Source organism: Mauremys mutica, chromosome 23, assembly GCF_020497125.1.
Source record: "Mauremys mutica isolate MM-2020 ecotype Southern chromosome 23, ASM2049712v1, whole genome shotgun sequence".
Lineage (NCBI taxonomy): Eukaryota > Metazoa > Chordata > Testudines > Geoemydidae > Mauremys > Mauremys mutica.
This window is the reverse complement of record NC_059094.1, coordinates 12,292,976-12,311,348: the sequence shown is the minus strand read 5'-3', so window position 1 is coordinate 12,311,348 and position 18,373 is coordinate 12,292,976. Positions and strand designations below refer to the sequence as shown.

Below are 18,373 nucleotides of genomic sequence, written 5' to 3'. Positions count from 1 at the left end.
TTACACTGCAGTGAAAGCAGAATTAGGCCCAGGAATTGTCCTGCTTCTTCCAAATCCACCCTGCTCATCATTTTTCTGAAATCCCCAGAATCTGCTCTCTTGAAATCCAACCGTGTTGCACTGCCATTCTCTCCAACTCCACTCCTTTGCAGGGGGAGATCCCAGGAACTCAGTAGGACCAAGCTTTGTTATTGCCACAAGCTCTCACTCAGCTGGTTCATTTGCTTAAGGCAACTGACTGGCTGCTAGAGAAAGGAGAGTTTCTTGCACAGGGTCGGTCAACAGTGAAGCTTGGGATCCATGGATCAAATATTGGTGGTGTCAAACGACTCTCCGGTCAACCTGTGACCTTTGATTTGCTGTGGTTTGGATGAACATGGACTGGGGGAAATGATCTGGATCAGTGCAGGCTGGATGTGTGAGCTCTGTTTCAATGTGGCCATGAGGGCGCTCTGCCTGGGAGAGCTGAATGAGTGCCAGGAAGAACATGAATTGAAAATCCTTCATCCCTGGGAAGTTTTCCCCGTTAGCTCTTACCGGAGAGAACCTGTGAAAGATCCTTCCACCCCAGCTACTGAGAAACACTAGGGCTGGACAATGCAGAAAGACGGGAGCCTGGCTAACCTGGAGTACTCCTGCTTGTAGATGTCAATGATGTTCTCCACCAGGAGGTTCCGCTGCAGGCCGTAGACTCCGTGCCGGTCCAGGATCACTTCGTGACGGCAGGAAGGGCAACGAAAGCGCCCCCCGGAGAGGGTGGTTCCCCGGCTCTGCCAGTATGGGTTAGCAGCCTGTGAGTATCACCAGCACAAGGTCAAAGGTCAATGTCTCCCCAGACACACAGACACTCGCAACAGCCTTAAAACGCACCATTGCGTAGTCGGAGACAGTGACGTGGACTCATTTAAACAGCACCCCTGTCCCCTCAGCATTTCCCCCGGGACAAAACATGCATCCCGGAAGTGCCCATCACCAGAGAGTCTCATATCCCATAACGCTTTGCGTTCATATAAACCCCTTCCGTCAGAGACTCTCTAAACACTTTATGATCAATGAATTAAGGCTCACAAAAGCCCACTGAAGGCAGCAAATACCATCTGCATTTACAGCTGGGGCACCGGAGGCAAAGCCAGATTAACGAGATTTGCCCAAGGTCACCCAGTAAGTGCATGGCAGATCTGGGAATAGAACCCAGGAATCCTGACTCCTGGACCTCTGCTTTAGACACACCCCTGCCCTTGCCTTGTAGAAAGGGCTCTTAAGAGAAATGTTCGTATGTTTCCCTATTGCGGAGGGGAATGTTGTGAGGTTTAATTCATTAACGTTTAAAAATGCTTTGAGATCCTCAGATCAAAATTTGCTCCATGGGCTGTAAAAAGGTTTATTCATGGACTAGATCTCAGGGTCCTGACCCACTTCTCCACTGCTCTGCATCTTCTGGGGTCGCTTATACCTGCGGGGGAAAAGCCATCCCATCAGAATTTCCCTCTTGCACTAGCAGGAGCAGGCTTCATTGACCATGCCCAGGCATGAACAAGCACATCAGGTGCGTGGCAGTGGAGAAGCCGACTTTTTTTTTTTTGCGGAGGCAAAATTCCCACTGAGGGGTTTGAACTGAATGAGACCTCGACATTCTGCCCATTGTCCTTCCAAGTAAACAGAGGTCTGCACATGGGGGAAGTGCCCTTTCATGAACCAACCGTTAATTGTAAACCAGCTGGGACAGCCCCCAGCTCCCTGCACAGCTGCCCCCATTCCTGCAGTTGTACAGGGCTTTGGGAAGCCTGCATCCCTCGAGTCTGTTCCAGCAAGCCGGGTCTGATTTCACCCTTCCTGCCTGGTTTTCTCCCGCTTTCTCTTTACTGCTGGGAACATCTGACACTAACACCACAGCTCAGCAAGATGGGGGCCCAAGGAGTCAGTTTTATCAGCTGGCTCCTCCCCCGTCTAAGCAGAGACTCTCGCAGCGGGGGAGAGGGGTCCATTCCGGCACCGTTTGCCAAGCGAGGCTCAGATGCCATGGTCCCAATCCAACTCCCGTTGAAGTCAAGGGGATTCTAGCCCAACATACATAGCGAGAAGCCTCAGCCACCTCTGATGGACAAGCACAGCCTAGACGAGCTCAATCTACTGCACTTCGAGCCCGAATTTCTGGTCTACCTAGAATCAGGTCTAATCCCAACCAACGTCGGTGTCCGCAGTTCTCGGACCATCCCCAGCCAGGGACCACCCATGGGAGACTGGCCATTCCAGCCACTTCCCAGCCCCCTCCCTCGCTCAGTTCTCCCGCAAGCACACTCTGGCTTTAGAAGTTCGATCCCCTGCGAACGCGCTGTAGGTTTCACACACAGCTGTCCAAGGATTCCCACCTGCGGCCAGGCTGCAGGAAGCAGCCCGGCCCGGCGCCACAGGTTCCATTTGCAAGGCACTGACCTGGAAGATGTCGCTGGCACATTTCCGACAGAGGTTGTGCTGACAGGGAAGGATCACCACGGGCTTGGTGAACATTTCCAGGCAGATGGGGCAGATCAGCTGCTTCTCCAGGTTCTCCATGGGGTTTGAGTCTCGGATAATGCTGGACTGGTAATCCATTGTGCCGGCCGACCTCTCCAAGTTATATCCCACCGCTGGCTCCTCCTGGCTCGTTGGCAGCTCCTCAGTAAACTGTCCTGGTTCTCTCCTGGCTTCTTCAACGGGACCACGTTCTGAGCTCAGCTCCTTGCTCCTTTCCTAAAGGCTCCTGCCTTTGTCTCCTATCACTTGTCTATTTATAATTTATCTCAGGGTCACATGTGCTTGAGAAGAGGGTCGAGTTCCCAGCTGAAATGCCTGTCACATGTGAGAATGAGCAATCGCCCCTCCAGAGAGCGAGAGGGCCGTAAACAGGGCCGAGGACAGCCTGTTCGGGGCTGGCCGCAGCTACATTTCCAGGGATTTTGCGGTGTCTTTCGGAACAAAGAAACTGGAGCCGTAGCTGTAAACAGAGTCATCGCCCACCTGAGCCCCAGCCTGTCCTCAGCCTTCTGTATCACGAAGGGTTAACCGTGAAAACCCTGCTTGCTCCAACACCCTCCCCGTTCTCAAGGACGGCTTGATCCCTGCTCAGCATCACAGATTTCCACACAGCCTCCTCCCAACTCCCCCAGTCTCTGATTGCTACTCCTCTGAGCTTCACAGCCAGGGCCGGCTTTAGGAAGTGCGGGGCCCGATTCGACGGGGCCCCGGCAGGGATGACTCACCCGGCAGCGCTCCGGGTCTTCGCTCCGGGTCTTCCACGGCACTGAAGGACCCGCCGCCGAAGACCCGGTAGGGAACCGCCCGGTGAGTACATCCCCTGCCCCATCCATGTCCTGCCCCCGACTTTCCTCCGCAGCCACCCAGCCCTGCTCAGCTCCAGTGGGCCTCGCATCTTCTCTGCTCCTCGGGCATCTTCATGCACTCCATGAGTGCAGGGGACTGGACTAAATGACCTCGCGAGGTCCCTCCCAGTCCTACGATTCTAAATTCTGTTAAGCCTCTTAATGCCAATGTGGCTTTATAGACCCTCTGCAATCTTGCTATCATTAATGCAACACACCACCACCAAAGATCACCACCCAGGGTGTATTTCAATTGTGCAGCACACCCGGAACCCTTATTAATATCAATTTTACAGCTCCTCCAAGCCGCTTCCCTCCCCTCGTACTCTCCCCGGTGTTTGTCACCACGCTGATCGTCTCCCACCCCGAAGATCATGCTCACGTTGTCACTAGTCATGTTCTCTCTATATACGTAACAGAATGCAAGCTCTTTAGACCCAGGGTCTTCTCTTAGACATATCTGTGTGTTTTTAGTGTGCCAATCACTCTATTGTCCTGGCATCTGCAAAGTGCCTGGCTAGCACCACATAGTCCACTTCCCCTGGGTGAATAGCGACAAATCTGCATGTACTTATCCGTGACTCCCAGAAAACTTTAACAAGGCCAGCTGGGCCGTTGTGCGTATCCCCAGCTCTTTAGCAGAAGGGCTTGTGCATGGCAGGTGACTCACTGGAAAGGCGATAAGGAGAATCCAGGGACGGGAGTGGTCCCACCGTGCGTTTCCACATAGCTCTGGAGTGAAAAACATCCTGTTTCCCTTTCAGTGAAAACATGGCAGGCCAGATGGCTGGTGCAAACAAAACGTCCCCAGGGCAGAGTCACGGGTAGGAGAACCACGGGAAAAACAAACTATATTTAAATGGGACCAGGGGCACGTGGGCCAGGAATAGTCGTCTGCAGGTTGAAAATCTCCTCCTCTCCCACGTTGGAGTGATTCCCTGATGTGCCTGTAACCCCAGCTACCTGGCACACCTCCCCAAGATGCTCCGGTCATACCGGAATCAGATGCGGCCCACCAGCCTCGTGCAGAGCCTTGCTCTGCTCCAGGACAGCACAGTGTCCACTGGCACTTTAACCGCCGGCCCCCATGCGTCTGGCTAGAGTCACAGTGGTTAAAACAGCTCCCAGTCTGCACTAGGGCTCCGGCCACTGGCGGGGCGGCACTGCTGACCGTAATGGCAAGAAAGGCCTTGGCAACACGAGCCTAACTGGCACTGCCGAAAACTGGGACGTTCTTTAACTGCAGCTGAGGGGCACAGCTGCCAACTTTCACACGATAAATAAGCCCCCCGACTTTCACAATAAGCCCCAAATCAAGCTAATCCCATTTCAAAACAAGGCCAGAACAAGCCAATCCCTACGAACTCCAACACTCTGTGTGTCTAGCTCCCCCGTGGGGTGCAGTCTGGGACTGTGGTGGGCCCGCTGTGCACCCCTGACTCTCCCCCCCTTGCACCTGCTCGCCGAGAGCCAATCAAAAAAAGAAGCAACAAGCTACAAGCCAAAAACAACTCCCAAGCCAATGAAGCCAAACACAAGCCCAATTTCTGCATTTTTTCGGCGGGTTTGGCATGTCTGCGGAGGGGCCCTTGAAAGAGATGCCTGGGGGGTGGTGGGGAGAGACAAACCAATCTGGCCATTACACTTGATAGAAGCGAAGGGCCAACACGTGGGCTCACATGGCACACGACTTCGGGGAAGTAAGAGGCCACCCTTAGGGAAGACAATTAAAAACGAGCATGGAGCTGACTTCAGAGGAAAGATTAAAAGTGCTGAGTACGGTTAGCTTGGCTCCCTGTCAGCTGAGGGAGGGACTAGGTTGCCAACCCTCCGGAATTGGCCGGGAGGCTCCCAGAATCAGCATCCCTCTCCCGGTGACTATTGAAAGCCATCCAGGAGATTTTAATAGGATATTTACGTCATGTTGGGGAAAGAAAAATCTCCCAGAATAGCTTCAGTCAGAGTTGGCAACTCCAGGGGGGACATGACGGGGGGACGCTCCCTCCGAGGAGCGAGAGGAATTATTCTGCGTGGTGCAGGGAGGCAGCGCTCAGCCCAAATGGCTGAAATTAACAAGGGGAAAGTTTGGGCTGAATTTCAGGAAACGCTGGGCTGGGCTGCGGAATTGTCTCCCCGAGGGAGGTGATGGAAGCCCCCTTGCTCAGAACTATCTTGGCCAAAGCAGTGGGAAATGTACTGCAGGGAGCAGGCCTGTGGCCAGGGCAACCACTCCGGTTCTGTGATCCAGCCTGCAATCCAATATAAAACCCTCCACAAGTAGGCAGAGCTGGCAAACGTAGAGGAACTAAAGGGCACCCTGTCACAGCTGGCCATGGGCACCTCACCCCAGGGTAATGTTTTTAGAAGGGAGGGAGTCATGATCCCCTCCCTCTCCCCCCCCGCCATTGTGTGCAGCCATTTACACGCACCTGAGCAAAGGGAGCAGAAGATGCTCCCAGATCAGAATGGTGGGGCTCGGACATCCACTTGGAACAGGTGTAAGTGACTCCAGGGCAATGGAGGATCAGGGCTAGAGTGTCTAGTGGTCACAGCCAGGCAGCTGGGAGTCAGGGCACCTGGGATCTATTCCCCGTTTTGCCACTCACTCAGCACGTGGCCTCTCGTGAGTTATTGTCTGTGCCTCAATTTATCTACCTTAGATACCTACCTATCAGAGAGGGTGCTGGGAGGGGTACGTGTTTGTAAAGTCCTCACAGATCCTCTAATACAACACTGTAGGAGCATAAAGCATTGTTCTTTATCAGTGACTCCTGGGGGCTTTCTGCGCCAAAAACATTTAAAATTCTGCGCACAATATTTTAAAATTCTGCAAACAAATGTGGAGGCTCCAGCCTGGCAGTGGGGAGCGCAGGCCCCTGGCTGCACAAAGGTGGGTGATCACAGTACAGCTCCCCCCACTCCCTGGGACATGGACTCAGCGGTGAGGCTGCACCCAACCCAACACAGCACAAGGATCTGGCCTGCCCCAAACAAACCCCGGGGCCCTGCCCCTCTGTGTGGGCAGGCAGGCTCGGTAAGGCAGGATCCAAGTGTGGAGGGGCTTAGCGTGGGGGGATCCCGGTGTGGGTTGAGAGGATTCTGGGAGGGGGGTAATCTGGATGCAGGCGGCTCCGTGGGGGATTCGGGTGTGGGCGGGAGGGTGGTATCTGGATGCACAGGGGTTTGTTGGGGATTCTGGGTGCCACAGTAATGGGACTCTGCAGGGGAGTCCACGTGAAGATGGTTGGGGCTCAGTGGGGGAGTTGGCTGGGTGTGGGGGGATAGAGCATGGCAGGGGGGTCTGGGTGTGGGGGGCTCCAGATGCTAGGCGAGTGAGGCTCAGTGGACTGGGGATCCAGGTGCAACTGGTTGGGGCTCAGTGGGGTGGGGATCTGGGTGCGAGTGGCTCATTGGTGTGGTTCAGATGCAGGGGGAGTGGGCTTATCGGGAGGGTTATGAGTGGGCGTGAGGCTCGGCAGGAGGGTCTGGGTACGAGGGGGTCTGGATGCATGGGGGTTAGGCGGATGGGGGAGCAGCTCCCATCCCTGTACAGGGTTCCCTCTCTCTGCAGCTGAGGAGTTATGGGTGCAGGAAGTGGAGGGGGGAGTTTGTAGAGCTTCCTGATGCTGGGGGAGAAATATGGGGGTGGGTCTGACCTGGCCCCAGATGCCAGGTCGGAGAACTGGAAGTCCCGTCCTCCTGAGGCCAGCTGTGACTAGCAGCTGAGCCTAGTGCACGGTAGGAGCCACCAGCTGGGTCTTCCCCAGTCCTGCCTCCTGCCCCACAGTGATTTACGTCTCTGCTGGCTGCCCTGGGCACCCAAAACACACTGCTGGGGAGGGTTGCATGACCCCTCTTGTGGCTTCCCTTTGTTTCCCCGTCAAAAAGTCATTTTTCTGTGGGGAAGCAAAGAAATTTGCAGGGGACATACATTCTGCACCTGTGCAATGGCGCAGGATTCCCCCAGGAGTAATTGGTTCCCAACCAGCCGCACACATGACAGACTAGTCCTGCCACTTAATGCGCTACTGGGAGGCGCTCTGATACCACAATGATGGGCACGGAAAAAGAACCCGAACCGAGTCGAATCACTATAAGCTAGAAGGTTCCACTATATTCTTAGCTTCTCTTCTGGCTAGCTCCCCTGCCCACCCTTTCAGAAATAGACGGTGAGTCGGCTGGAACTGCACACAGCTCCGGGCTGTCTGCTCAAAAGCCCCTTTACATTTCTTCTATCTGCTGTGAAAGGCAGAGAGACAGCCGAGAGATCACACTCCTCAGCTGACTAATCAGTTGATGCAAGTTGGGGGGGAGGGACAAGGTGGGTTCTTTCTGGGACCAAAACAACAGCTGACTCAGTGGGGTGGCGCTCCCCTCACCCACAATCTCTGGCCACTGGACATCAGGCTGAACCCGGAGATCGTCTTGTTGCAGCCTGTCCAGGAATCCTACCAGCCGGCGGGCAGCATTTCCCTGACTCAGCGACAAACCATCCACAATCTGGGAAGTGTCCAGAGCTGAACAGGGCTGATGACAGCGGCAGAGGGGGGCTGGGAGCAGTACAGGAGAAAGGGCGGGAGGGACGATTAGCGCACGAGTCCTGAGCCAGACGTAGGCAGGGTTCGTGGGGCTTCCCTTCTTTTTCGTTACAGGCACCTGGGACTTCTCAGCCAGCGCTGGGTAGCGGGACGGGGCCATTCAGAACTGCATGGCAGCAGCAGAGATAAAACTCAGACCAACTTCCTCCAAAGGCCCAGGCCTTTTCTGCTGTAAGGTAATGGAGATGCTCCGTCAGCTGGACCTGATGACGTTTAGTGACATAGGATGAGCCCCATTTAACACCTGGGGAAACTGAGGCACAGCGACTTGCCCAAAGTCACAGAGGAAATCCGCGGCAGAGCCAGGAACAGAAGCCCAACTCCCAGTCCTGTGCTTTCACTGCAAGACTATCCTTCCCCCACCCTTAGAGAGGAACTGAAACCCAAGGCGCTTGTGCCTCCCTTTCCCCTCCCCCCATTTCTTTGTGATGGATAAATCAGAGCTGAAAGGTTTTTATTTTTAGCCTTATAAATACTCTGGTTTTGCCAGAGGACCTCATTGAGGTCTCAGAGCAATCTCGCCTTCATTGCAGGTGGGTTGAATCTTTAACACAGGCTCCCTTTCTCCAAAATGTTCTTTGGGCATTGAAATTACATTGATGTAAATAAACCGTACGAAAAACAAAGCGTTTACACACTGGCTAAAAAGTCAGCTTTCCCTCTGTTGACTTTTGGATGTCATCGTTTCACAAGTTTGCCATCTCCATCGTGCCTTCTAGAGAAGACAAGCCCTGAATTTCTAACATGAAAGGCAAGCACATAAAAGAAGCCGCACACTTAAAAACAAAACACCAAACAAGAGAGGCCTTTCAGTATATGATGACCCTAAACACAATTATCCTCTTTTTGCAGGTCATCCTTAAATTCACCAGATGCTGCGACAGGACCTTGCTAGCCGGGAATGTTGAGTGGATACTGCTGACATGCTGAATCACATGACTTTTTACTCCACCCAGATATAAAAGAGGTGGGAGTGGCTGCCTAGAGAGAGGACCTAGGGTGTGGGCTGAGCAGCCCTGTGGGAGGAATCTGAAGTGCAGCCAAGCTTGGGGCAGAGGTTTGAGTTGAATGTTGTGTATTAGTGTTAATTTTTTCATTTAAAAAAAGGCAAACCCCATGAAGTGAGTGAGTCCAGTTCCTACCGGACACAAACAGGTGGAGGGCATGCTGGGAAAGGCACCTGCTCACAAGGCTTACGTACTTTCTCTGTCCCTGCTTTATCTCACTGTCCCTATGGCCCCTCTCTCTCCAAGTCACACTTGCGTGTCCTTGGATTCCCTTCCTGTCCTGACTTTACTCATTTGCTCACATTATCGCCCTTGGGGGGAATTTTCAGAAATGCCAAAGTGAGTTAGGAGCATGAGTCCCATTGGCTTTAAAAGGGGCAGGGAGGGGCTTGTGCTCCTCTCTCTCTGACATGCTTGTTCTGTGCTCCCTTGCAAGCCTTCGTGCTTAAAGCAGGGCTCTGGGGGAGACAGGATTCCTGGCTTCCATTTCCAGCACTGCACGACGCTCACCAAGTCACGGCACCGCTTTGGCTGCGCCTGTGCTAGGGAATTTCCTACCAGTGCATTTCCACTAGTGCGTATGTGGTGGAAGCTGTTAGCCACCAGGTTGCGCCTAGATAACATGGTGCCCACAATGATTCTGGTGCCTTGTTTAAACTGGCTTCACCCCGTCACCACAGGTGGTAGCATGAACACAGACATGGCCTGTGTGTCCCAGCTGCCTAAAATGGGGATGATTACTCCCAGCCTCTGGGGTGGTGGGAGGCTTCAGGAATTAATCTTGGAGGTGGTGTGGCTCAGTGGCTAGAGCAGTGGACTAGGACTCAGGAGAACATGGGTTCTATTACCTAACTCTGCTGCTGGCCTGTTATGTGAAGTGGGGCAAGTCACATCTGCTCTGGGCCTCAGTTTCCCAATCCGTAAAATGGGGATAATGACAGTTGCCTCCTTTGTAAAGCACTTTGAGCTCTACCGATGAAAAGCCCTGCGTAAGATCTTGGTATTATTAGTGTCTGTAAAGTGCTTTAAAGGCCTCCAGAGGGGTTGAAATGCTAATTTGTTTCCATCCCTCCCTTCTGCACCGTACGTTATATTCCCGCACCTGCCACGTGCACTTGCATTCTCTAGCCACGCCCATTGCACCCACAGCTGCCGAGACCAGCCGTCTGCGTGCGCCTTCCCTGTATGTGTTGGAATTGCTGCCTTGTATTTACCAAGAGGTAAAATTCACCTGATGGACAGAGCTGCAGCACCAAAATCAATAGGAGTCTTTCCTGAGACAGTGGCAACAGTTTAGAAGACAGGTGACTGGTGCACTAAGGCCCTGATCCTGCCACTGGATCCAGTCTGACAGACCCAGCTGGACTCCGTACCTGCATAAGCAGCACGGCCAACCCCAGCCATTCAAAAATCAGGAGTCAGGCCCCCCAAAATCAGGAGGATTTTTAACAAATTATACAATCTGGGGTTCTTTGTTCTTTGCTTTCTGGGTTCTGAGCCTTTAGGGGGCACTCGGGTCATGGTGTTTTCACCATCAGAATAGCTACAAATGTACCTACGTAAAGGAAGAAAGCTGAGAATCTCCCCTCTTGGAGTCGAGTCTTTAAGGAAAATGTCAAATATCACAAGAGTTGGCCACACTCTCGTGGATCAGACTGCAGGACCAGAGTGTAAATTTGCAGGTATTAAACAGGGAGGTGCTGGCAACCAGTGGGAACACAGAAACACAATGAAAGGGACTCAGAGAGACTGGAAATATGGCAATTTACTGGGGAGGTGAGGGGCCTGGAGAAATGCCAGCTCCTGTAATACAATTGGAGGAAAAGAATCTGAAAGACACGCAGCCCTGATGAATACACTGTAAGGAACAACGTTGGGCAGGGCAGGATGGGGATGAGGCAGATACATTTATGCTATTTAATTCAGTCACTGGTTAATTGATTCAAAACCTATAGGAGCAATACTGGTTTAAAGGAAACCCATCCCGACATCCATTCTTTAGCTGGACAGATTGCCTTGGACAAGCACCAACAGCTAATGATCTGCTCAGGCTGAAGTCAGGAGCAAGACTAGATCCTAGGGCAGCCAACAACATCCCGAAGGGAGGAGGTTGGAGAAGAGCCCCCAGAGGAGCCAGGAAAAGAGAAGCAGGCTGTGGTGAGAAGCTCCCTCTCTGAGACCTGCCAGCAGGTCTCGCTCACCTATTGGCTGCTGCTTATCTGAAGCCCCCTTTATCCCAGCCTCTCTGATGTCCCCCAGGCAGGATTCTGCTAACGGCCCTAGACATTTTTGTCTTTGTACTTACTTAGCTCCCCATTACTGTGCGATAAACTGATCATGGAAGAGGAAGGATGGTCTAGTGGTTAAAGCAGAGGCGCAGGCATCAGGAGATCTGGGTTCTCTCCCTTGGCTAAGTCCCGTCTGTTCTTTGTGCCTCAGTTTCCCCATTTGTAAAATGGGGGTAATGATCATTATTTATTGCTTGTATTATAGTAACGTCCAGGGAGACCAACCAAGCTCATGGCCCCATTGTGGTAGACACTGTATAAACACATAGGGCACGTCCACACTGCAATAAAACCCCCTCCGAGCCCGGATCAATGGAGTGGGGCTCTGGGGGCTCAGGCTGTGGGGCTAAAAATTGCAGTGCAGACATTCGGGCTCAGGCTGGAGCCTGGGCTCTGAGACCCTCCCCCGTCACGGGGACCCAGAGCCCAGGCTGCAGCCCGAACAGCTACACTGCGGTTTTTAGCTGACCCAGGCCAGCCCCAGCTGTGCCCCGAGTCTTTTCTTGCAGTCTAGACGCCCCCATGGCGAGAGCCAGTCCCCGCCCCAAAGAGCTAAAGAGACGAGACAGAGGAAAGGTGGGGAGGGGACGAGGTAGGGCAAATGACTTGCTCAAGGTCACGCAGCAGGTCAGTGACGGACCCGCAGAGAGAATTGCAAGTCTCCTGCGTCCCTGGACAGGGGACAGCCCTGCTTCTGATACGGACCGGACCGGACTTCCCCAGCTCACAGGGGGAGGGGATCGCGAGGGTTGACTTGGTACTGGGTGTGAAGTGCTAAGGGGCTTTGAGACCCACGAGATGGAAGGCGAGAGAGAGTTTGTTTGTTTGTTTTGTTTTTTTAGCAGAGTGGCCGGCCTCAAACGCCGCATTAGCCTTTGATTGAGGTCACAACATAACCGTGGGGGTGACCAAGCTGCCGCCTGCCCTCCACCTTCAGAGAGCCCTAAATAAAATGTACCTGCGTCAGTGACACTTTGGGGTTTTGCTCAGCTCAAACCCCAGAGGGTTATTTGTTTTTTGAAGCACAGATTCCACTGGCTGCCAGTCTCCAGGGCAGAAGTGTTAATAAAAGAAGCTCCACCCAGTAACTGCTCCATGGGGCAGAGAGATCACACAGAAGCAGAGTGCTAATTTCGGCCCAGCTGCTCTGCTCCCTGCAAACTCATCAGCAGAAAGCCTGGAATGGAGCAGCCTTTGCTAGGCTAGAAAAGAAGGAATCAAAAATAGAACAGTGGGAATTAAAAGGCCAGTGTCTGCTGCCTTCCCTACCTAGGGACAGAGGCAGCGTCTCAGCACTAAATACACATATAAACAGATAGGGCATATATACTTATGTGCAGACAATACATTTCCCAGGCACCGGTGCCAGGGATCTCTTCACTCAGCCTGAGTCAGTGGCCCAATGTACAATTCCCAAAGCATTCTATAAACTGTGTCCACAGAAGCATTCTGCTTACTGCCGAAATGCAGCCACCTCTGGGGTGGAGGGCCACAGCCAGACACTGCACATTACATTTTTCAAGGATGCAGGGATAAAACCCTCGGCTGCTATGCAAAGGGTCTTTGAAGTCCGTGACGAGTGGCTAGGACCCTGGTTTTTGTAGGGTCTCGACCCATACACAATAACCAGCAGGGAACTCCATTTCCCTCCCATGGGAGGATAAAGGGCTGTATTGTCCGTTGTGAAACAATCAGCAGGAATCTCCGTCTGGGGGAGGAAGAGGTGCCAGTATTGAGCGCCTGCTTTCAGGGCTTTCATGCTTGTGTGGCTCCCTGGGGGTGAGGGCTGTGGGAGGGTTTCTTGACCCAAATTAATGAATGTAATAATGAGCGGTTCCCGCTCCTCTTAGCCTGTCAGCCCCTATCTCTGAACTCATTGACCTCGGGTGCTGAGGAGGAGGACAGCAGACAGGTCCCCGTTTGCTCTCTGGATGCAGCCCCTGCCAGGAGAACACAAAGTGTCCCGGGGCAGACAGCAGGAGGCCCCTGTGAGAAGCCCACCCCAATTGTCCATGTCCCAGTGGGAGAGCTTGCCGGCTGTCTGGCACGTCCTCTGGGTCAGGAGAAGGACACTCCCTTTCCTCTCTACAGCCGAGCGACTCCCGGCACAGGGCATCTGCCATCCTGGGCACTGAACTGTAGTGCCCAGCTCTGCTTGGCACTGGGAAGTCTCAGCAGGCTCCTGAATGCATTGCCCTGCTGGGTTAGATGGGGAGACACGGAGTCCCAAGGGAGAAACCTTTCCCTGGTGCAAGACCATTAGAGACACACAGCTGCTATTTCCCAACTCTCTCTGGCACCGAGCTCTGAAATCGCCCCCTGCCCCATCACAACCCCACCCAAAGTGCTCTACAAAAGGTGGGTTCTAGAGATGGGGAAACGGAGGCTCACAGAGGGGATGCGACTTGCCCAAGGTCACCCAGCAGATCAGTGGCAGAGCCAGAAATAGGACCCAGGTCTCCTGACTTGCAGTTCTGTGTCCTATTCACCACCCCATGCAGCCTCTCTATTATTTAGCAGCAGGCCGGGGTGGAAGATGTCCCTTATTAATCCCATTTACAGGCATGAAAGTCTCCCACCACCTCCTGGAACTTTCCAGGATTCATCTGAATCACCAGAAAGCTCAGCTATCTTTCCAGAGCCCGCGGGACATGGCCCCAGGTGGCCCCGCTACCCAGGGATTGTTTCCTAGGCTTCTGGCAGGGGCTGGAACACGTTCAGGAGAACAAGGACAGAGCTGGGTTTAGTTCAGGCCATTTCTGAGGTGGCCAAAAACCTGGCCCACATGATCAGGGTGTCGCTTCCAGATTCATCTGGGAACTCAAGTGACAAGCAGGTTATTATTCCAAATTCCGGCACCCGTCCACACAGAGACCTGTAAACACTGGCAGGGGAGCGGGGGGGGGCGGGAGGAACGAGGGGAGGCCAGGTTAATTATAGCACCTTGACTCATGGGGTCATGATGACAACTGGCCTCGTGTTTATCATGCAGACAACTCCCAGAGCAGGCATTCCAGCCTCATGTAAGAGTGTCCTCAAGGGGGGCCGGACAGTTGGCGATTTGTTACTGACAGTTACTGACCTCCTTTAACGCTGCCTGTACTGAGAACATAAGAACGGCCAGACTGGGTCAGACCAAAGGTCCATCTAGCCCAGTGTCCTGTCTGCCGACAGTGGCCAATGCCAGGTGCCCCAGAGGGAGAGAACCTAACAGGTAATGACCAAGTGATCTCTCTCCTGCCATCTATCCCCACCCTCTGACAAACAGAGGCTAGGGACACCATTCTTACCCATCCTGGCTAATAGCCATTAATGGACTTAACCTCCATGAATTTATCCAGTTCTCTTTTAAAGGCTGTTATAGTCCTAGCCTTCACAACCTCCTCAGGCAAGGAGTTCCACAAGTTGCTGAGACTATGCTAGCAACAATTAAAGGGCCCATCTTACACTAGTTGGGACCAAGGTTAATGCCATGCATGGGGGTGTCCACATGCAGCAAGGTGGTCACCAGCTCTGCTGTGTTTGGCCGCAGCTCAGGAACGGGGTCATCCTAAGTTCTACCATGGGTCTTCTGCTGTGTAGCTGGAAAATGGGGAAACTGAGGCACAGTGTGGGGTGAGGGGACTTTTTACGGCCACACAGAAACTCAGTGGAGAGCTGGGGAGAGACCCAAAGTTTCTTGACTCCCAAGGACTCAGAGTCCCAGCCCCGGGGCTCTCCCCAACGCAGGCAGAGAGTCCTCTCTCCCCAGGGGCCCAGTGGGGTGGCAGCAAGCTCCTCCTGGGGCCGGAGGGGGAGCCTTCCAGTCCTGCCTGCACAGCCAGCGGGTCTGGGACAGGTTCAGCAACAGCCAGTAAGTGGGAGGGGAGGAGGAGGCCACATGCCCCAAGTTCCCCCATCACTGCCCTCCACCCCCCATTCCCCACCCATCTCCACTCACTGCCGTGTACCTACACATCCAGGCCCACCTGGGGCCACCCCCGTGTGCACACCTGTACTAATCAAGTGTGCGGCTCTTGATGGCCTTTTCTATGGCTGCAGAGGGGCGCAGCTTAGAGGGAACACTGGCCAGAGGTGCCAGCTGCTAAGAGATGCAGCAGCATCCCCGGGGATCAATGCAGGATTACGCCCTCCAATACATCTCCTAATGGCAACAACAACAACAACAACAACAAACAGAAACCTATTGAGGTACCATAGCCCTGCAGTAACTGTGAACTCCTGGGGGCAGGTACCATCCATTTGTTCCATTTAGGCAGGATCTTTTTGTTGTGTGTTTGTACAACCCCTAGCACGGCAAAGTCCTGTCTAGGGCTGGGATCCCTACGGGCTACAAGAATACAAATCATGAAGCATTGTGCTACCTACTTCATAGGCAGATAAAGGACAGAGTGAAGAAATGACTCCCTCAAGATCATTCAGCAAGTCAGTGGCAGAGCCAGGAATAGAAGCCAGGAATCCAGGCTCCCACTCCTTGCTTTCAGCACAGGATCATATCGCCTGGTGCAGTCTGTTTGTTTGAACCCAGAAACAGTTTGCACTTTTGCATGGTTTAGAGCTTCCAGGAACAAGAATCGGTGGAGCAACTGCAGCCTGCTGGAACTCTTGTGATCTTTCGGGGATAAGAAGGCATGGACGGTGTCATCCTATCTCCTGCGGCAGCCCTGGGGAAGAGAGCCAGGACAGAATCCATCCAAGTTTGTCATCCTTTTTTTATTTTTTGCCCAGAGTTAAGTAACAGGAACATGTGCTGTGGTCAGGGAAAAGCACAGCTGTTGTTTAGCACAGTGACAGCGCTCTGTCGAGCTCACATGGCAGGCCGGTGAATGAGTTGGGCCCCTTCCCCTTTAAAAACACAACTTGCAACACAGTCGCTGTCCTGGCTTCGGCTTTGGGCTCAGGGCTGGCCCTCGATGATAGTTGCTTGGAAGCAGAGGTTCCTGCAAAGGCTTAGCTCATCTACAACTAGCGTCTAGCGATTTAGTTTAAGGAATCAACTGAAGCGAAATCGGAATTAGCCACTTGTAATCCGCTGTAAGAGTGTCCACAAAGGAGTTGCCAGTGGGTTAGCTAAATTGATTTAAAAAGCCAGGTTTAGGCGTGGCCAGGCCATTTGTCAATCACTGCAGTGAAAAAGGTACAACCTGTGTGTTTAGTCAGGACTTCAGAGGAGTTAACAGCACTCGATTCCCCACCGAAACAACACACAGGTGGAAGGATAACACTTTACCTGGTTGTACCACCATCCTTCTTAGCATCTCAAAGCTGGGAAAGTGGGGCAGAGAGGTGTTAAGGGCCAACATGACCCCTGACCTCCCAGTTTTCCCAATCCTTCTGCCAGTGCATAGGCAAGTCTACAGGGCTCTCTCAGCATCTCTCTTTGCCTTCAGCTCTGCTAATGAGTCTTTCCAGGCCCTCCACTGGCAAGGAGTTTTCCCAGCAGCAGTTAGATTTGCTCCTTGTGCAAAAGAGATAATGTAACACCACCAGGGGGCCCATGAGACAGTGAGGATCTCAAGACACGTCCATGCAACAACCCTACAAACTTTTCTAGGATGCATTTCATCAGGCCCATAATAATACTCAAGGAGCTGACTGAGGAGATATCTGAGCCATTAGCAATTATCTCTGAAAAGGCATGGAAGACGGGAGAGATTCCAGAGGACTGGAAAAGGGCAAATACGGTGCCAATCTATAAAAAAGGCATGGAAGACGGGAGAGATTCCAGAGGACTGGAAAAGGGTAAATACGGTGCCAATCTATAAAAAAGGAAATAAGGACAATCCAGGGAAATAAGGACAATCCAGCCATCTTAACTTCTGTACCCAGAAAGATAATGGAGCAAATAATTAAGCAACCAATTTGCAAACATCTAGAAGATAATAAGGTGATACATAACAGTCAGCATGGATTCGTCAAGAACAAATCATGTCAAACCAACCTAATAGCTTTCTCTGACAGGGTAACAAGCCTTGTGGATGGGGGAAAGCGGTAGACGTGGTATATCTTGACTTTAACAAGGCTTTTGATACTGTTTCCCATGACCTTCTCATAAACAAACTAGGGAAATGCAACCTAGATGGAGCTACTATAAGGTGGGTGCAGGACTGGTTGGAAAACCGTTCCCAGAGCATAATCATCAGTGGTTCACAATCATGCTGGAAGGGCATAACGAGTGGTGTCCTGCAGGAATCCATTCTGGGTCTGGATCTGTTCAATATCTTCATCAATGATTTAGATAATGGCATAGAGAGTACATTTATAAAGTTTGCGGATGATACCAAGCTAGGAGGGGTTGCAAGTGCTTTGGATGATGGGATTAAAATTCAAAATGATCTGGACAAACCAGAGAAATGGTCTGAAGTAAATAGGATGAAATTCAATAAGGAAAAATATAAAGTACTCCACTTAGGAAGGAACAATCAGTTGCACACATACAAAATAAGAAATGACTGCCTAGGAAGGAGTATGCGGAAAGGGATCTGGGGGTCATAGTGGACCATAAGCTAAATATGAGTCAACAGTGTAACGCTGTTGCAAAAACAAACAAACAAACAAAAAAATACCACCCACCATCATTCTGGGATGTATTAGCAACAATGCAGTAAGCAAGACACGAGAAGTAATTCTTCTGCTCTGCTCTGATTAAGCCTCAACTGGAGTATTGTGTCCAATTCTGGGCGCCACATTTCAGGAAAGACGTGGACAAATTGGAGGAAGTCTAGAGAAGAGCAACAAAATTGTTTAAAGGTCTAGAACAGGGGTAGGCAACCTATGGCACGTGTGCCGCCTTCGGCACGTGAGCTGATTTTCAGTGGCACTCACACTGTCCGGGTTCTGACCGGTCTGGGGGGGGGCTCTGCATTTTAATTTAATTTTAAATGAAGCTTCTTAAACATTTTAAAAACCTTATTTACTTTACATACAACAATAGTTTAGTTATATATTATAGACTTATAGAAAGAGACCTTCTAAAAACATTCACATTTATTACCAGCATTTAGAGTGAATAAATGAAGACTCAGCACACCACTTCTGAAAGGCTGCCGACCCCTGGTCTAGAAAAAACATGAGTTTTATGAGGGAAGATTAAAAAAATGGGTTTGTTTAGTTTGGAAAAG

The 18,373-nt window shown here is 52.1% G+C and overlaps 1 protein-coding gene across 2 annotated transcripts in view; it reads right to left on the bottom strand.

The window, feature by feature from the left end:
• TRIM63 (tripartite motif containing 63) overlaps positions 1-17,879 on the bottom strand; it is a 30,310-nt gene extending 12,431 nt beyond the window's left edge. The window contains exons 1-2 of one of the 2 annotated variants that reach the window (XM_044997927.1): positions 17,826-17,879; positions 625-791 (exon numbers count right to left, since the gene is read on the bottom strand). In XM_044997927.1, coding sequence (XP_044853862.1) covers positions 625-791; positions 17,826-17,831 — 173 coding nt within the window. In that variant the 5' untranslated portion in view covers positions 17,832-17,879. Of the gene's footprint in view, positions 1-624; positions 792-2,433; positions 3,194-17,825 lie in introns of those variants that run through there. The other variant, XM_044997926.1, reaches the window with a different exon arrangement.
• Positions 17,880-18,373: the final 494 nt, after the last annotated feature.